Consider the following 18694-nt stretch of genomic DNA (forward strand, 5'->3'; position numbering starts at 1 on the left):
TTAGCCATCTTCCTACTCCTTACAGTGACACTGAGGACCACAAGCCGCTGAAGGGTAGCCGGACGCCGTCCAACGGGACGGTGCGGCGTGATGAGAGCGACGACAGCCTGGTGGATTACGGTGAAGGTGGGGACGGGCAGTTCAACGAGGACGGCTCCTTCATCGGCCAGTACAGCGGCAAGAAAGAAAAAGACACACACGAAGGCAACGAGAGCTCGGAGGCCCCGTCGCCTGTCAACGCCATGAACTCATTTGTCTAACAAAGGGCCACGGCCTGGCTGCAACGCTTGCTTCAGCCACTCCCTTGTCACCCTGGCAAATGTGACCATCTCTGTGGTGACAGCTGCTAAGGTGACAGTTGTTGTGGACACCTACCTTAACCCCTTGGTGGTTCTCACTCCGGTGGCCATCGCTAACTGTCACCAAGACTGCTGACACGCCCTCATCCCCACACCTGCCAGCCCCGGTCACACTGTGACCTCCACTCATCAAGACGCACTCAACATGGCAAAGACCGGCTCCACGTCACCCATAACCATTGAAAGAAGGTGTGAAATGAGGGAAGGAGAGAGCAAACAATACAGAAAAGCAAAAGGAATGTACCCGAAGGGGTTTTTACCACTCAGACTGAGCACGAATCTTTTAAGTGTGTTAGTGCCATTTGATATCCTTTGCAAAATATACTAGCTATGAAATATCAAAAAAGATATATTTTAGCAAGCTACAGTACGTAACCAGCAGGCAGGCAAAAAAAAAAATGCATCCAATCCCATTCATAAACATGTGCATGGAGTAAATCGTGATCCTAATAAGCGTTTTACCACACTCGTGTCAGTTGTTGCAGAGGTAAGCTGCGTGTTGAAACTGTATACCGTGCACGCCTACAAGCAGCTGGGTATGTCTTTTATTGTTTCCTTTTTTTTATCAGTCAGAAAGTGTCAAATCGCGTATGATATATAGTGAAGAAAAAGGCAGCAGTGTCTTTGCAGAGACTGCTGTGAAATGTGTGACTCCAAGTAGAAGCTAGCATATGTTTTTGAGACGGACCTTTTTTGTACATATGTGGTAGAAGAAGAAGAAAGCTATATTTTAAGGTCAGGTATGTCTATTTGCGGTCATTAAAAACCTGGCTAGACATTAGATAAGCTCAGCTTTCAGCCACTTATCACACCAGCCAGCTAGCCAGACCTCCCACACTTAACTGCAGTCAGCCTCCCATTTTTTTCTTTTTTGCATTCTTTTGTGTTTTTCCCGAGCCTGCGCTTCTTCTCACTGACCTCTCAAGCGATGATTGATCCAGTGTCATTGCCAGGTACTTCCACCTCGAGTTGTGGCCCCTGCGCAGGCCTCTGTTTTATAGGGATAGAGCTAACCGCTACCCCAGCACTACTTCCAATAGCATTCCTTCTTGCATATGTGCTGTGCATACTGTGCTGCAAATATGTCGCATGTAGAGAAAGGTTCACTGAGAGATGGCGCAGCGGTGCCTGGATGTTTGGATGGTGATGATTGAGAAGCTCTCAGCACGGTTTCTAGTGCCTTTGTAGTGAACGGCAACCTGATCCATAGTTCCATCCTTCCTTCATACATGAGACAGACCAGAGCTCAGAGCAGTTCAAGAAGTCTACAGCTGCGATGCATTCAGAATACCACCCGACCTTACCTTAATAACAGCTTTAAAAGCTACGCGAGTGTTCAACACCGCAAAAAAACGCGCTTCAGGATTTAGCTGATAATAAAGTTGTTCATAGGGGAACATTAAAACTAAGACCATTTTATCAGCTGTAATGCCACTAAATATTGTGAGTATGTGAGCTAGTTATTTAAAAAAATAGCCTCTTTCATTTTGGAGTCCAGGGTTCCTACACAGTGCTATAAACGTGACTTGATTTGAACAATTTTGATGTTGCACAGTGGCATTTGTTGTGAGGGATCGCTTCCACCTATAGATTGCTATGCCCTTGTTGACAATCATATTATCCAGCTACCATCAGCTCACAGTGTATACACATCGTATAATCATACCATCCAGCTATGAACACTCGATGATAAAATGGGAAAAATGTGTCATGTGTCCATTTCAAACTTCTCCCAACCTGTTGGGAGCACTAAACAACTGCCAACCTTCTCACCAGGTAACTGCCAGTGGGAACCAGACTCAACATCTGGAATAGACTTACATTTGCTGGTAGCGCTTAGAAGCGACGCAGTCATAAAAATGATACTGAATGTGAAAACAGGTGTATCTGTTCATGTGAAAATATCGCTTGTTTCACTCCAAATGGTAAAACACACTGGTGACTTCGGTTTATGCATTCAACCCTTATGCTGTATGTCGTCTCAGTCTGAGCGCAGTGAGTTTTATATTACTGTAAAATGAATGAAGCTTAAGTGCGAATGTCCGGGTGCACGAGAGTGAGCGTGTGCACTACATGCATGCTACCGCGTTGCAGCGTGCCCAATATATGCCGTTGCTTTCTGTTTCCATTGGTACCAGTCTATAATTCCAATGTGTGTCAAGCAGTCTGCTCCCAATCTCAACGGGACATGCAAAACTTTCTTTCCTTTCCTTTTTCAGAGAACATTTCCATGTGTTGGGTTTATCATAACTTGCATCAAGTTTTTAGGTTGCAACGTGTCAGCTTTCCACATGTAGATATTTCTGTTGCATTTTTGTAAATAATAGTTTGAGTTGAGCGCGTTGAGGTCGAAGGTGAGAGCTAGACTTCACTCAGTTCAGTGTGAGATGGGACTATTTACAGTTATCATTCTTTTTCATTTGGTGTGAAGTTATTTTATATTTTAACCCGTCAGGTGACTTTGCAAATGTTTAGCCGATCAGGTATCAAAGGAGATTATTTAACTTGTGACTGAGCTCTTGTGACACCTGTATTGTTTCTGTCTCAGACAGTTCATGCACATTTTCTGTATTTTTTACAAATAAAATTAAGAAAAGGCACACAGTTAAATAGGCTATATCATTTCAAATAAACACATGCATCTATTTTGGGACAACACCGTGTGGGTGGATGTAGCTTGCACAAGAACTATTGTCCTAAACTAGACATCAGTTAAAAATGATATCCTTTTAAAGCGTGTGCATGCAAAAGAAGACACCCCCCCCCCCGACAATTAATATTAATTGGGAGCATATGGAAATATGGTCAGCATGGATTTATAACTGAACTGGCAAATTGGAGTGTGAATACACCAAAAACGATGTTCTAGTTAACTGGTTAACATACAGTAGGATATACAGTATATGATATGACATAATATGACATTCTGGTTAATGTTGAAGCTACACGAGAAGCATGAAAGGCTGTCGAAATGGTTTACTCTACGATATAATATTGCAAAATATTTTGTATTTTAAATGAAGTTTAAAAAAATGAAATAAATGTTGGTTTCAGGATTCCACAACTGGTATGTTTTTCTTTGACTTTGTACAAGGGGTAAAACATAAAGTGTGTATGTGCGTGTGTGTGGCGCCACCTAGTGCATGATTTGTCTTTTCTCCAGATAGTGACCAGCAGAGATTAACAACTGAAAGTTAATCCTCACAAGATTAACATACATCTGGGACATCGCATATGTGGTGTGTGTGCTTTATTCAAATTCCACTGTGACACTGGTTTCTATTGAAAAGGAAATCCATGTAAATATGACAGCTATCAGAGGAAATGACCACAAAATTCAAAAACCAGCATATAGGCTCACACAGTATTAAGGCAAAAAGACTGGAAATCCAAATTTGAAAAAATGTATACAAATGATGACAACACACATTCACAATTTTATTAGACCTTCATCCAGCGTAAGGTTTATCCCATAGCCTAAATTGACAGTATTAGTAATCACCAGAATAATTTTTCATGTTTCTATAATGTTCGATTCACCCGTATGTGCAAGCGCTTTAATCCGAATTATATTTTTAATGGTAAAATATAATTATTGTTGTCATGAATGATTTTTCAAATGTGCTCTTTTATTTAAAAAAAAAAAAAAAAAAAAAGCTAAATATATTAATAAATAAATAAATAAAACGCAATATTATTTTTTGATTATGATGCCAAACTAGTTATTCACTTGTATAATTGTAATAAAAAACATTTGTGTTTTCTTGCTTTTAAGACAGGTGGTCTGATAAATTTGTTAAACAAGATAAGTGCATACAGTGGACTAGACAACACATTTATTTTTAGGCTAATGTGTTAGCTATTCTTTAATCACACTGTGGATCAAATCATTTCCTCCCATACATCTCATCCTGTAAATCCTGTGAGGAGGACTGTCTGAAGGACCCTCAATGTGTAAAAGTGCAGTAACTGCAGTACTCATACAAACATTTGATATACTTCAGTTTTTCTGTTGTGCTCCTTTCTACTTCTACATTTGTATTAAAGACAGATTATCAACAAAAATGTGTAATAAAATCATTTCTTTTCATTGTTAAATTAGCTAATCATAGAGTAAGAACTTACTTGAGCTACTTTAAGTAGTTTACTTTAATAGTTTTGTACTTGTCTGGTCTTTACTGGTCCGCAATCCACCATTAATAATTAATCTGCAGGTCATTTAAGATGCACAGCACATGGCCGCATCAGCTATAGGAAGCTTTCCTTTATGTCTTTTTTTTTTTTTTTTCAAATTTCCCAAATCCCTTTGTATTATTTCCACATTCCTGCCAAATCTTTAGTGCGTTGGAGTGCCAAGTTATAGCCTGCCCTTGTACTTTATTTTCAATCAGATGACAGCAGTTCAGTAACTCACCTTAATATATTTCCTCCTTTCATTTTATTGATTTATTTTTAATACTTATTATGACTTAACCGACTATTTTTTCCCCACTGTGACCTTATTTCCCTCGTCTGGGATGCGCACAAGCATGATGCTCGCATCCCTCCCATCCTCATCCTCCCTCTCTCGAGAGCCAATCGCAGCCGCCTCCTCCCCGCTAACCATGACCTGCCACTCAGCCTCTCTCATCCAATAAAAAAGTTCATCTGAACGGGACGCTCCGGCGGGGTGGGCTCTGTGGCACGTTGCGGTTCGGGTCCAGGTGTGCCATGAAGACAGTGCGCTGAAATTTCTCATTCCGCCTCAAAAGGTAAGAACGACACCGCAGACGAGCACGTGCATGACACAATTGTCTCTTCGTGTCCGGAGATGTGAGAATAAACCGGGGGTGCTTTGAGAGGTGGAGTGTGGAAATGGACCGGCTCTGGAGTACCGCAATGCAGAGCAGTGAATTACCGGTGCCGCTCAGTCGTCATAGGGGTGAAGTGATGTAAGGAACTGCGCAGTTACTTTGAAAGACTGAAGACTGCGACAAAGTCAGCGCTGTCTGGCTTTGCGCTTCACTCTGCAGGTTTAGTTCAGAGTGAAACGACTGCAGCACATGCTTTAAAAAAAAGTGCATCAGTGGATGCAGGGAGGAGACTCAAGGTGAAAGTGTCTTATACTGGATGCGTCAAGGGCGCAGAGTGCAGTGGATCCATTATGGCATCTGTTTGGGAAAGTATTTGACAGGGCTACTCCCTTATTGGCCCAGACTGCTGTATATATGCGCTGGAACATCTATCCTCTTAAAACATTAATTCTGAATTATTGTTAAATTAAATGTGTATTGCTATAGAGCCACATCCTGCATACCCTTTCAATAAGAACTTAACAGTCAGCCAGATTAATGCCGCAAACGGTCTGCACTGTAGTGTTCAGTGTATTCGTTGCATAGTGTGAAAGAAATGGAAGTAGCTGTAAGAGTCAGTATAACCAAGGCAACTTCAAATGTGTTTGCTCACATCGCAGGATTGTGTCCCTCCCCTACACTTTCTCTCTTCTCCCCTTGTCTGCTGGGATTTAACAGATTGTAAAAGATGTGACGAGTGTAACGCCTCCTTTCAGATGCTGAAAAGTCCTTCACCAAATGGATTTGGCTGCAAGATTCTGATTATTCCTTATTCAGCCTCGTGTGTCTTTATTTTGTCATTTACATCACTTGTGATCCAAATGCCCATGCATAAGTAACCCAGCAAACTCAAGATTAAAGCAGCATTACTCGAGTGCCCTGTTGCTGAATTCTAACATTACTATGAATGTGATTTCTGGCAGCCACAAAAGCCGCATGCAAACATGGTTATCCAGTCAGCCCCCGAGAGAGACTTGAGGCTTAATACGTGTGCTGACCTAAATTTTTTTCTGGCCTGTCCAAAGAGGATGGTGGTGGGATTATTGCCAGCTGGGAATCACATGAAAACAAACTCGGATGAATTGATCAGAATTTCCATTATGACAGATTGCAACTTTAATCTGCAAAGCCAAAGCTGTATGAAAGTACTATATATAAAAGTGATTTCTGAATGTGTTTGCTCACTTTCAATGTAGCCTGTGTAGATGCAAAAGAGGTGTACTTTCATCTTAGGATAAGGTGCACAGATGCAGAGCTGTGCAGCTGCTAACTGCTGTGCATGGTGGTGATATTAGTGCTGAGTCATCATGAGGGCCTTTGAGAAGTCACTGCTGCAGTCTCTGCATGTGGATAAGCTACTGGGTGTATGCCTCTGCTCTCTCACTCTCTCTTTGTGCTTGTTTGAGACAGATGCTGCTAACTGAGAATGATGGCTGTTTGGCCCTTTCTAGGTCTATTTTTTTGCCACATTTTTTTTTACCATAGCTGTTCAGCTTCAATTTGCCTTTTAAAGTTTGCATTACTAAAGGGAAGTGCATGTTAATTTTTGTTTTCATGCATACAGTATGTGCCTTTAACTATATAAATGTAATATTTAATATGTTCAATTTAATGCAGCTTCATTCCATGTGACATTGTATGAAGATTATCCATTATAAGCCTGAGTTGATGATGGTTTAGGGCAAATTGAAAGATTTCCGATGCATTTTGAACCAGCGGCGGACACAAAAGAGAAATCTGCAGCTCCTGTATCCTCAACAAGTCAGCAGAGACTTCAAGGAAATTCATAAATAGTATTTGGCTATGTAAAGTGAAGTAACTTGCATACATAGCTGTAGTAGTTGTCTATTCTGTGCCGAACCAGTGCACTTTGCAACACTAATACAAAAATGAGAAGCTGCCAAAATGTAGCATTTACACCCACCAATCCCATAACAAGATTCGTCACAATTACAGAGTCAGGCTTTTCCTTCGTCCCTTTTTTAAATACTGAAACCTGAAATGTAACTGTCATATAAGCAACAACAAGGTCAGCTTGCAGTTTATAACAGAGTTGCTTAAAATACGACTAAAGATTTTAGTTGTCATTCTTATGCAAATTTTTTTCCATATTTCTATCTATATTTACAGTAAACCTAGACTGAAATCACAAAGGGGAAGAAGCCTTTAGTTAGCCATCAGTGGGCTTACACAAAGGTTGCTAACTAAAGCAGCCTTGCATAAAACAGTATAACTAAAATGACCTCTGAGATGGCTTGTTTGCTTATTAAAACCAAATTCTATCTACATACTAGGTTGTAGATGTGACTTTGCTGATTTAAAACCTTAACTTTAGCTTATTGTTGTTGCCATCTTGCTTTTTTGGAGCCTGAATTGATCGTAGTTAAATGTAAGAATTGAGGGCTAGTAAGTTTATTTAGCAAGGAGCATCCATAGACTGAACGGGTGCATTTCACTGCTACATTTATGCTAAATAACACACAAATAAAATGGTAAAGTTTATGACAAAAACAGACTTATTGGAAGAACAAAACAGATTATATTATCTTTCAGATAACTGATAGAAATTCAGTGACTCTAATTGTACAACTGTATAGTGACAATAAAGTCATTCTATTCTATTCTATTAGCGATGGTGATATCGAACAGATAGCTAGCATGTGCAAAACTGTAAACCTTAAATGGGTTACATTAGTCTCTACACTTACAGTTGTTATGAAGAGATAAATTACCCATTAATACTAAAAAAGAACCTATCTGCACGGGGCTGTAAATCTGTGTATTTCTGTTGTAAATAACAGTATTTTAAAATGGAAGTTATGGTAACTGATTGGCTCTTGGAGTCAGCCTCAAGTGGCCAGTCCTGGAACTGCATTTACCGGTTGCCACTTGGTCCCCAGCACACCTGCCAAGACAGGGGAAAAACAGATAAACATACAGGGATTCCTCAATTTCTTAATGAGATAATGATATAAAATGTGTTCTCCACAAGAGATTTTAAAACTTTACACAGAGATATCCACTTTCCATCTTAACCCTATCCAAGGTCATACTTTACATATCCATGCCTCTGTGAGTCGTTCCTTCTGTTTTTCACACTGTGTCATGTTTGACATAGTTTTCTGCAGTTGCACACACACACACAGCAGCAGTACTGTCATTTCATCCTGTAGGAGTGATGTGTAAGCATGTTTCATGGCACTGCAGGAGTCGTCAAGTAATGCTGAGCTACAATGTGTTTTGTGCGTATGCAGACAGTTGTGGGGTTTCAGTGTTTGAGCGTGCACTCAGACAGTGCAGGTATGTGTGTTTGTGCAGGTGCACTTTCTTGTGGTTGTGCACCCACCCAGCTCACACTGCATTGTACTGCTGAGTCACTGACATCCTGAATCATTTATATTCACAGGGAGGATTCCAGCTTGCTCTGCACTGACTGCTTCTGGTCTGCAAAGTCCAGTAAATAGCATGTAATGTCATTAGCCTGTTTTAAGTCACATAAGTGTTTTGAAGAAATAAAATAAGTTGAACTGAATAATGAAACAAATGATGACATAGATCCTGAAGGAAAAGCTCTCCTTCCTCTCTGTCTCTTTCAGCCCTCCCCAGTTCATGTCCTGTCCATCGACTTTTCTCTCCATCCACCTCATAACTCCATCCATCTGAGTCAGTCTGCTGACTGTCATGGCTTCCACTGCTTTATTGCTGCTGGCTCTCTCCTCCTTCCCCTCCCTCACAGGTAAGAAAACTAATGATGCCTAAAAATAACACATGCTCTCTCAAAATGATGTTGAGAAAGAAAAAAGGTATTACTGTGCAGCCTTTAATGATGTTTCTACTCTTCTAGTGGCGGTTTTGTTTGGTGAGCCCAGAATATACGGTGGTGAGTTGATTTTGTCATAATAAAAGAAAACTAAAAGAGCTAATTCAGGATTATTTTTGATCTAATATGTATGAGCTAACTCATTTGTTCTGTGTCAGAGGATGCTACTGGTTATGGCCCCATATTTGAAGAGGAGCCTGTGGATGTGGTTTACATCGAAGACTCACCCGATGGGAGAATCTCCATGAACTGCAGAGCACGTGCTAACCCCCCAGCTACATACAGGTTACAAGCCGGTGCAAGATAGTTTTCCTAAATAGGAAATACATTAAAAACATTACAGGATGTCACATTTGAATTGCTGCTAGGTGGCGTCGGGATAACTGGGAAATCAAGCTCATGGAGCAGCCAGATGAACACTACAGCCTGGTGGGGGGGAATTTGGTGATCACCAATCCAATACAGAAGAAACATGCTGGGACGTACGTCTGTGTGGCCAAGAATATTTACGGCACCGTTATCAGCAAAGAAGCCAGAGTCAAGTTTGGATGTGAGTATAATAATATAGTTAACTAAAACTGAACTAAAAACTAAAACTATATGTGAAAAAAACATTTTAGGTAACTAAATAAAACTATAAACTAGACATTTAAAAAAATGAAATAAAACTAATTTAAACAATTTTGTGAACTTGGAAAACTAACTTAAAAAAATATACAGGAAATATCCTTAGTTTTTGTGTTTGTGTGTAAAAAAATGTTATTAAAACTTGTCTTTTAAGGCTCTGATAGCCATATTTATTGACATTTTGGATGCCTACAAGAACGTGAGTCAACTTCTTATACAAAGTTGTGTGTTTTTATTCTTTTATCTGTATTGACTTTCCTAAGTCTTGCCTCTGACGTATGCCCTCCATACAGTAAAAATTAATAAAAACCAAAACTAATGCTGAAACTACTACAAACCAAACTAAAACTTGATATTTTCCAAAAATAAAAATAAAAAGCAAAGTGAAATAAGCAAACCTGCTTTCTAAACTAAACTGAAATTGAATTGAATTAAAAGCAGAAAGTCAAAAAACAAAATAATATGTAAAATGTATTAGAAAGTGAATACCAGCGAGCACGGCATTACTGCTTAAGTTCAGTGTTGACATCTTGAGCTGAATATATTCTTGGCTTTAGCTTCAGGTTCAACAACGTGTCTGCTCACATTATCTCCAACTCATTAAGGTTGTGACGATTGAGTTCCTTGACTGGTCCAGATTGTTTTAGTGTTGATATTTATGTATCAATTTTGGCTGTAACGTCCTCAGGCTGGCATACAGATAAAGACTAAGTGGAGATCAAATGGAAAAACCTAATCCAGGTATATCAGTTCCAAATCACTAAGGCTGAGGCTCAGGTGGTAGAACAGGTCTTCTACCAATCGAACAAATAAAAGCTACCAGTAAATCTACCAGTATAAGAGCGGTGCAAATTTGTGTGTGATTGGGTGATAGAGACTTGTAGTAAAAGCAAATTGAGCGTTTAACTACGTAGAAAGGCACAATGTAAGTACCATTTACAGAAGAGAGGACAACAGAGACTAAAATCTAGAAAGCAGCACAGCAAGTTCTCATCTTTGAGGGAATGTAATCCCATCTGGACCTGAACTCAATTATTCAAGGTCTTTGAATCATAATACTTATCAAACACTGTGTTGACTCATTGAGCTCCTTAATGACTAAAGCTTATTCACACCTTTGAGCAGTTTTGCAGTGGCTGAACTTGACCCCCGTGTACTTTCTGTGTAGTTCTGGGTGAGTTTCCTGATGAAGAGAGAGACCCAGTTTATGTCAAAGAAGGACAGGGAGCAGTTCTGTTGTGTGTACCTCCAAAAGCCTGGCCACGTATGTACATGTCTTCAAGAATTACAGCCTCAAATTCATCATTCAAATATTGTGTAGATTTCAGAGATGCAATCAAGAAAAAGTGTCCCATGCATCTCTCCCTCTTTCTGTTGCCTTTCAGAGGAGGTTACCTACCGCTGGATCTACAATGAGTTCCCAGTGTTCCTGAACACAGACCGTCGTAGGTTTGTCTCCCAGAAGACTGGGAACCTCTACATTGCCAAGGTGGAAGCTCAGGATGCGGGAAACTACTCTTGCTTTGTTTCTAGTCCCGTCTTAGGGAAGAGTGTTTTCTCCAAATTCATCCCTCTCATCCCCTTACCCCCCGATGATGGTTAGTCACCGTGCTGCAACGATACCGGAAAAGGATTTTTGCATGCTTTATTATTGTATATATAATGAAGGCTTTTCTCCCAGGTGAGGAGAGAAAATACCCAGCAGACATCAGGGTGAAGTTCCCAGATACGACTGCCATGCTGGCCTCTAATATTACATTAGAATGCTTTGCTCTTGGAAAGTAAGTTTTTATTAGTATAATCAGTGTACACATGGCAGCATTACATAACACTGAATCATTCAAATACCATAGGAAAGAGTTTATGTGGAAACAATAATGAAAATAGTTGACTTTTTTTGACACTAGGCAAGGTAACAAAAGCACACATTTGATTCCCTTTTACTGATAATTAATTGGTATAAATGCAAGCAGATGACATGTAAAAACAACTTTTTGCAGTCATTTGTAAGTCATTTACAGAAATTGGACTTTCAATAGAAAGACAATCAGAGGCATAAAAATACAAAGAAGCATGACTCAAAATGGAAAAATGGTTGGATTGTTAAATGACTGAGTCAAAATCCATATTTAAAAACCACTGACATATTATAGTCCTATTTCATACTCAAGAAAACCTGGAAACAATTTGTAACTAAAGGGGTTGTATACTTATTTGTTCCAGATAAGAACGTTATATCTTTTGAATATCTTTTGTTATGTCCTTTAAATTATTCTTAAGTTTGCATTCATGTACAGAGCCTAACCAATTTATTTGACCACCTGTCATAAAAACAAGAAAATAAAACTTTTCGAGTGATCTGTCAAAAACCTGTGTAAAACTAAAAACTGTATTGGCAAATTACAAACTCAGTTCACATTGTTATGTTCAAATTCACCCCGTTCTCACTCCCGAGGTGTAATACAGTGACGATTTGTCAAGTCCCGAGGCGTTCCTGAGGAACGCGAAAGGTGGCCTTCTGCGTTCTTATGCTACGCGCTGGGTTATGGATGAAATCCAGTAGAATGACTCTCCCGGGGTAATACATGTCCCAGCCATGTATTCCAGCCCTACCCCTAACCTTATCCCTAAACTAGTGCTGTCAGCACAGCGTCAACGCGTCAGCACGGTTAGCTCCTTAATGCGTTAGCGCAGTCCAGCTCCACACACGGGGCGATCCGCGTTAACTCACTAACGGAGATTTGCCGCATTAATGCGGTTGTGGTGTTAACGTCATTTTTACGAGATTAATGCTGACAGCACTACCTTGAACTTAACCATAACCTTATCCCTAACCTTAACCAGGACTTTAGACATTAGATAGTGTTTTCCAAAGCGATTTAAGTAAAACGAATGTAGATTAATTCCAAACGGTTCCCAAGTTTCCGATCTCGTAATATAGGGACGTGTTGGGGGCTCAGAAGCGTAATATACTGACGATTTGTCACCTAGCGTAAAATGTTACGCTTTGGGATTGAGAACGTGTTGTCAAATTTTAGCCGGCACAAATATGGGTAAATCGAGCATAATTTTTCTGTTCAAGTATGCAAGTAAATAACTGTAATTTTGCTTCTTAATCCAAAAATAATAATGAGTCTTACTTTTTTCTGCTTTTTTTACGACAGTAAAATTGAAAATTTATGGAGAACAATTATATTTTATATTAAGAATATTTTGTACGAAGAGTTTATAAATATTCTTGGATTGCCTATTACAGAAATGGAAAAATGATTTGGGTAATGAACAGTTACCCAAATCATTGTTAATTTAAACTGGCTGGTCGTCTAAGACATTTTTTATACCTTTTAAAATACTTTTATTTTTTGTATACCTTTATCTGTAGGGACTGCATCAAAGAAGAGCCTCTGTTTAGTTTGTTTTACTATCACATCAACAAACTAACTTTGTTTTCTGCACAGTCCCATCCCACATATTGTATGGAGGAAGGTTGATGCCACAGACCTCCCAGCTAATCATGAAATCAGTGAATCGGGGGCTGTGCTTCATCTGTTTAATGTACAGTACGAAGATGTGGGATTTTATGAGTGTGAAGCCATCAACACTAAAGGAAAGGACTGGCACAAGGCCTGGCTCTATGTGGAGTGTAAGTCATTTATCAGAACTCAGTGACTTGCCTGTCTGTGTTATCCAGTAATGTATAGTGATTCCCATTGTGTTTTTCCAGCTGCTCCGGAGTGGGCAGAGACCATCAATAACACGATGAAAGACATTGGCTCAGAGCACACCATGCGCTGTGTGGCATCAGGGAAACCCTTCCCTTTCATCCGCTGGTATAAAGATGGATATATGGTAAAAACTCTTTGATATGTTGTGTGAAACTGGGCGATATGCTATCTCAGCTTGGCTTTACAGTTGCTGTGTGTAAGTCTTCTTTGGCTCAAGTACACGTTTGGGTTGTGCGTTTTCTAGTACGGTAAAGGTGAGCTGAAGTTTTCCAGCCTGACTTTTGCTGACTCCGGGATGTATCAGTGCATCGCTGAGAACTACTGGGGCATCAAATACGCCAACGCTGAGCTGCGAGTCATCGGTACTCTGATTTAGTGAACTTTGACATTTAAAAGCACAATTGAACTGCTACATTATGGTTTAAGACCGGTATTAAACACAAAATGACACTTCTAACCTCCCTCCAGCCTGTGCGCCAACATTTGAGTTCAACCCTGTGAAGAAGCAGCTTCTCGGAGCTAAAGACGGACGTGTGGTGATTGAGTGTAAACCCAGAGCGGCTCCTAGACCTCGATTCACCTGGACAAAGGGCAAAGAGCTCCTCTACAACAGCTCACGGTCAGCCTAATACCTCAGCTTTACTCCTTTGCTTGTTGAAAAAAGGCACATCAGGAAGCTTAACTGCTTATGTCCACATTCACAGCATTTCAATCATGTTTGATGGGAGTCTGGAGATCTTGAATGCCACCAAAAACGACGAAGGGGTTTACACCTGCTTTGCGGAGAATGACAGAGGAAAGGCCAACAGCTCTGGCTATCTCACCATCACAGGTCAGCCCATGTGTATATGTGTGCATCTAAACAGAGTAAAGATCCCACAATCTTGAATGATTTTTAAGTGTATTTATAATATTCTTTTACTTAGAGGCTACCAGCATCACAGTAGCACCTGAAGACACTGAGGCCAAAGTTGGTGACGAGGTGATTCTGAAGTGTGAAGCTTCATACGACCCCATGCTGGACATCACATTTATCTGGGCTATAGACTTCAGAGTCATCGACTTTAATTCAGAGTGGCAACAATATGAACGTGTCATGGTAGGGTTGATTTATTACAGCTATTTATGTTAAACCTTCTTCGAAGATGCAGACTAAAGATCCTCTGTCTTCTTCACCCACTTTTCTCATTATCCTTCTCTCCTTTGGGTTTCCTTCCTTCTATTATGCTGTTGTTTCCTGTCACTTAGAACGAAGACGGTGTTGGCGACCTGAAAATATTGAACGCTCAAATTTGGCACGAAGGTCGCTACACCTGCACGGCTCAGACTGTTGTGGACAGTGACACTGCCTACTGTGATCTCAAGGTTGTAGGTCAGTCTCGGCGTGAGGTGAACACAGATGTAAAGAGTCAAGTATAGTCTTAGAAAGCTATGAAGCAAAGTTCTCTGTATCAGCCCACATCAGCAAGTGATGGCAAAGCTGTTACATTTTCATGGATCCAATGAAAACTCATATAAAAGTATGCTATCTAAGCTGCTGTAGCCTGCCTAGTGTTGCTGGAGATCTGCAAGCTACTTTGGAACCCGCCTCCAGCTCAATATTTTTCCATGCTAGCAAATAGGCATGACATCTTTTGCCATTAAAGTCTGTTCTGAGGTGCTAGAACAAAGCAACACTACTGAATATAAGTGACTACAGAACAACTGGAATTATTTTTATCATATTATGATTATACCCCTTTACTCATTTTTCCATGTGTTTTCATTCTCCTCCCTCATCTGATCCCCAAACCCCAGGTGTTCCTGGTCCTCCTGGTGTGATTCGGGTGGAAGAGATTGGGGACACGTGGGTGAAGCTGTGGTGGACTAAAGGAGCTGAGCATAATAGCCCTATTCTCTACTATACCATTCAGACCAGACACTACTGGGCTCTATATGAAGATGACTGGAGGAATGCCAGCACTTGTGAGTACTGCTCGCTGCCAGCAGGGGGCCACCTCACGCCACAGATATGATAAACTAAAGCATCCTTTACTATTTTTAGGCTCTGAAACAAATGAGTATGATCTGTGATTCTTTTGGATATAAATTACTTAAAAAATAATAGATATATTTATTATTATTATTGCATCATTTGATTTAAATGTTCCTTGTGTCCTTCAGCTCCAACTGTTCTTGATGGCAGTATGGAGAGAGCAGAGGTGACAGACTTGTATCCTTGGATGGAATATCAGTTTAGGATCATTGCTACTAATGAGTATGGCTCTGGAGAGGCTAGTATCCCCTCCCTCAAGATCAAAACCTGGGACGCTCGTAAGGATAAAAAAAAAATTGAAGTTGTGATACGTTAGATATGCTATTTTAAGAATACTAATGATAAACTATTTTCCTGCCCTCAGCACCAGTTGTTTCTCCCACCAATCTGGCCGGTTATGGAGGTCGAAATGGTGAGATAATCATCACGTGGACAGTAGGTGTCTCCGCTTGACTTCCTCATTCGCAAGTTCCATTTTAACAGTTGAATTTTACTGGAAACTGTTTCAACTTGTGTCCTTTAGCCCGTGGAGCCTTGGTACTTCTATGGTAAGAAGTTTGGCTACATCGTGGCGTTTAAGCCTCACGATGCTTACGACTGGTGGTACGAGACCATCTCGGACCCTGAGACAAGACGACACGTTCACAGAGACACATACTTCATCCCCACTGAGGAAGACTTCCAAGTGCGAGAGTTTCAGGTGAAGATCAAGTCATTTAATGTTAAAGGAGACGGACCCTACACCCTCACAAAGGTCATCTACTATCCACGAGATGGTAAGAACTTTGCTTTGGGCTTGATCACATTCCTGTTTTTATTACCGTGGAAACTATGAGCACCTTTTTCAATTTCATTTTTCTCCATCTTCTCCAGTACCTATAGAATCTCCAACAGATATCTATGCTAGGCCTGTGTCCTCCACTGAAGCTCTGGTTTGGTGGCTGCCAGTGGTTGACACTGGAACAGGCCTACAACAGTATATTGAGGGATACCAGGTACAGAACCACAGACAGATTAGACAGTTGCGTTAACAATCAGTTGAACAGGGGTACATCCCATAACAATCCCATATCCTGTCATCTAGGTCAGATACTGGAGAAAATATGATGATCCGGAACCAGGTGCCAATCGTATTTTTGTCTCAGCCTCAGTCAATCAGACAAGGCTGGAAAATATGCTGCCAGATTCACACTACCTCATCGAGGTCCGTGCCTACAATGGAGCAGGCCTCGGACCCCCTGGAGAAATGTGTGAGATGTTCACCAAGAGGCCACGTAAGACAGATGACTCACAGTATAACTACAATAAGATTCATAATATGGAGCAAATCTGCATTTGGAGACTCAATAAATGATCTCTTTACAGCACCACCAGATCCTCCCAGGATGTGGCGATACATCAGTTGGACAGGGAAATGGCTGTATGTGTGGTGGGATCATATCCAGTACGACTGGTTTGGTAATATTTCCTTCCCGCTGTACTACAAGGTTTGTAAAGTGTTTGTTTTAACTCTTTTAATTAGAGTTAAAACAAGTTTCTCACATCTGTCGTATAGCGATAACAGGATTGCTGAATACCTTCCATGTGTCTCATCATCTGCCAGGTCATGTTCAGAAAGTCAGGCTACATCTATGGGAAGGTCTACATCACTGGATGGCACTTCATGGACTTCCCCATGCCTCAGGTTGGAGATTATGAACTGATGGTGCGCGGCCGTTATGAAGGAGGAGACGGCCCAATCAGGAGGATTAAGATTCTGGGTAAAGCTCAGAAAAATCATTACATAAAAATTAAAGTCTTCACCCATTTTACCTACTTTTCAATCACTTTTTTGTGTGTTTGATGTTGTTTCTTCTTCTTCCTCAGGTCATGCATCTACAATCACGCCCACCTTAAGCCTGGTGTCTTTGGTGCTGCTGGCACTGTGCGTTGTGGGACTGGAAATTTAAGCCTGCCTCGAGCAACATGTATATAACAGACTCTGGGAAGCAAATACACGGACCATATTGAGGATCTAGTCTTTATTATCAGTCTTCACATTGATGCTCACTGTCTAAGATGTCACATCTTGCATCCTTCTAGCTTTTGTTCAGGTGTAACACAACACTGGAAAAAGAAAATTGTTTCTCAAAAATAAGATTTGTTGTTAATCCAAATGCTTTTCTAGACCAATTACCAACCACATTAGTCTACCATCATATGACAAGATCTAAAATGTCTTGAATGGATTATATGACAAGGCACATGATTCTCCAAACACTGTGTAGATAGAAATAAATGCACAAGGAAAAGAAAGTTTAAGTTGTTCGTTAAGCGAAAAGTGCGATCTTCCAGTCTCTTAAGTTATTTTCTATTAATTTTTTTTGTTGGAAAAATTATGATTTTTTTAAAAACAGACAGTCTCCGTCTCTCTGTTTGTTAAATCAGTCATTCGTATGTACACAAAAATATAATAAGAAATGCTTTTGGTTATTTTAAAAAAAATGTTTATGAAAGGTATGTAAGTTATTTGTGTGAGCGTTTTTTCTTCTTTTAAAAAAAATGTATTTATTGAAACAGGAGTAATGCTACCAATGACAGGGACAGAATGTTGGTGGGGGAGCTGTGGGTTTCGCAATGACTCTAAATTATGATTCAGAGTTATTAACAATGAAAGGCATATCGCTTTGACATCTACTACTGTATATCACCTGAATCTATACGCTAACTTCCTTTGTGTCAAGCTGCAAAACCATTAAACCGAATACAACAAACAAATGACAACTGTGTTCTTGTGAAATTTTCTCAATGCATCCCAACCGAGTCCCAACAAATGACACAACTTGATTATTTTTGGAGGATTTGTGGAAATGTGCTGTGTGTTTTCAGTCAACAGATGGCAGTACAGCCACATGTTGTTAGCCACTGTTTTAGTGGCCCATCACTGTAGTTGCAAAGTGTTTTGTTCTTAACCTGAATAAAACTCCATAACAGTCACTGCTTGTAGAGAAAACAGGGAGAGAGCTTGGCGGGTATGTTAGCATACACATACTGCTTATACTGCTTTGCTTATTCTGGGTTAAGCCCTTTGTTGCTTTAATTCTTCATGCCATAGATTCAACAAGGTGCTGGACACATTCCTCTGTGATTTAGCTCCATATTAACATGACAGCATTATACAGTCACTGCAGTTTGCCTAAAATCACCTTTCCACCACATCCCAAAGGTGCTCTACTGAATGAAGATCTGGTGACTGTGGAGGCCATTTGAATACAGTGAGCTCATTATTATATTCATAAAAACACAGTTTGAGATGA

The 18694-nt window shown here is 40.2% G+C and overlaps 2 protein-coding genes across 19 annotated transcripts in view; both read left to right on the forward strand.

Moving 5' to 3' along the window:
• The window catches only part of nrcama (neuronal cell adhesion molecule a), a 60971-nt gene extending 57551 nt beyond the window's left edge, over nt 1-3420 (forward strand). For 15 of the 17 annotated variants that reach the window (XM_019347132.2, XM_019347139.2, XM_019347142.2 and 12 more), the window contains one exon: nt 26-3420. In XM_019347132.2, the coding sequence (XP_019202677.1) occupies nt 26-260 (235 nt within the window). In that variant the 3' untranslated portion in view covers nt 261-3420. The remainder of the gene's footprint in view (nt 1-25) is intronic. The other 2 variants (XM_019347144.2, XM_019347145.2) reach the window with 1 other exon arrangement.
• Nucleotides 3421-4954: 1534 nt separating this feature from the next.
• cntn1b (contactin 1b) lies at nt 4955-18158 on the forward strand. Of its 2 annotated transcripts, none has more exons than XM_003450731.5 (24): nt 4955-5110; nt 8788-8927; nt 9036-9071; nt 9170-9296; nt 9380-9561; nt 10807-10902; nt 11024-11236; nt 11320-11419; nt 13097-13281; nt 13363-13487; nt 13608-13725; nt 13832-13982; nt 14068-14195; nt 14290-14462; nt 14612-14735; nt 15161-15328; nt 15527-15676; nt 15763-15833; nt 15922-16174; nt 16272-16393; nt 16483-16672; nt 16764-16885; nt 17002-17158; nt 17265-18158. In XM_003450731.5, exons 2-24 carry the CDS (start codon nt 8873-8875, stop codon nt 17345-17347), a joined length of 3129 nt encoding a protein of 1042 aa, XP_003450779.1. In that variant the 5' UTR covers nt 4955-5110; nt 8788-8872; the 3' UTR covers nt 17348-18158. The 2 variants fall into 2 exon arrangements, with proteins under 2 accessions (XP_003450779.1, XP_025755375.1); XM_025899590.1 differs by lacking the exon at nt 4955-5110 and adding an exon at nt 5269-5290.
• The last annotated feature ends 536 nt before the right edge of the window (nt 18159-18694 follow it).

Source organism: Oreochromis niloticus, linkage group LG17 (genome assembly GCF_001858045.2).
Source record: "Oreochromis niloticus isolate F11D_XX linkage group LG17, O_niloticus_UMD_NMBU, whole genome shotgun sequence".
Classification (NCBI taxonomy): domain Eukaryota; kingdom Metazoa; phylum Chordata; class Actinopteri; order Cichliformes; family Cichlidae; genus Oreochromis; species Oreochromis niloticus.

Coding starts and splice junctions, on each gene's coding strand:
- cntn1b (XM_003450731.5), top strand. CDS start 8,873: ATGGCTTCCACTGCTTTATTGCTGCTGGCTCTCTCCTCCTTCCCCTCC. Junction 9,562..10,806: donor AGCCAGAGTCAAGTTTGGAT/GTGAGTATAATA, acceptor CTTTCTGTGTAG/TTCTGGGTGAGTTTCCTGAT. Junction 16,394..16,482: donor AGTATATTGAGGGATACCAG/GTACAGAACCAC, acceptor CCTGTCATCTAG/GTCAGATACTGGAGAAAATA.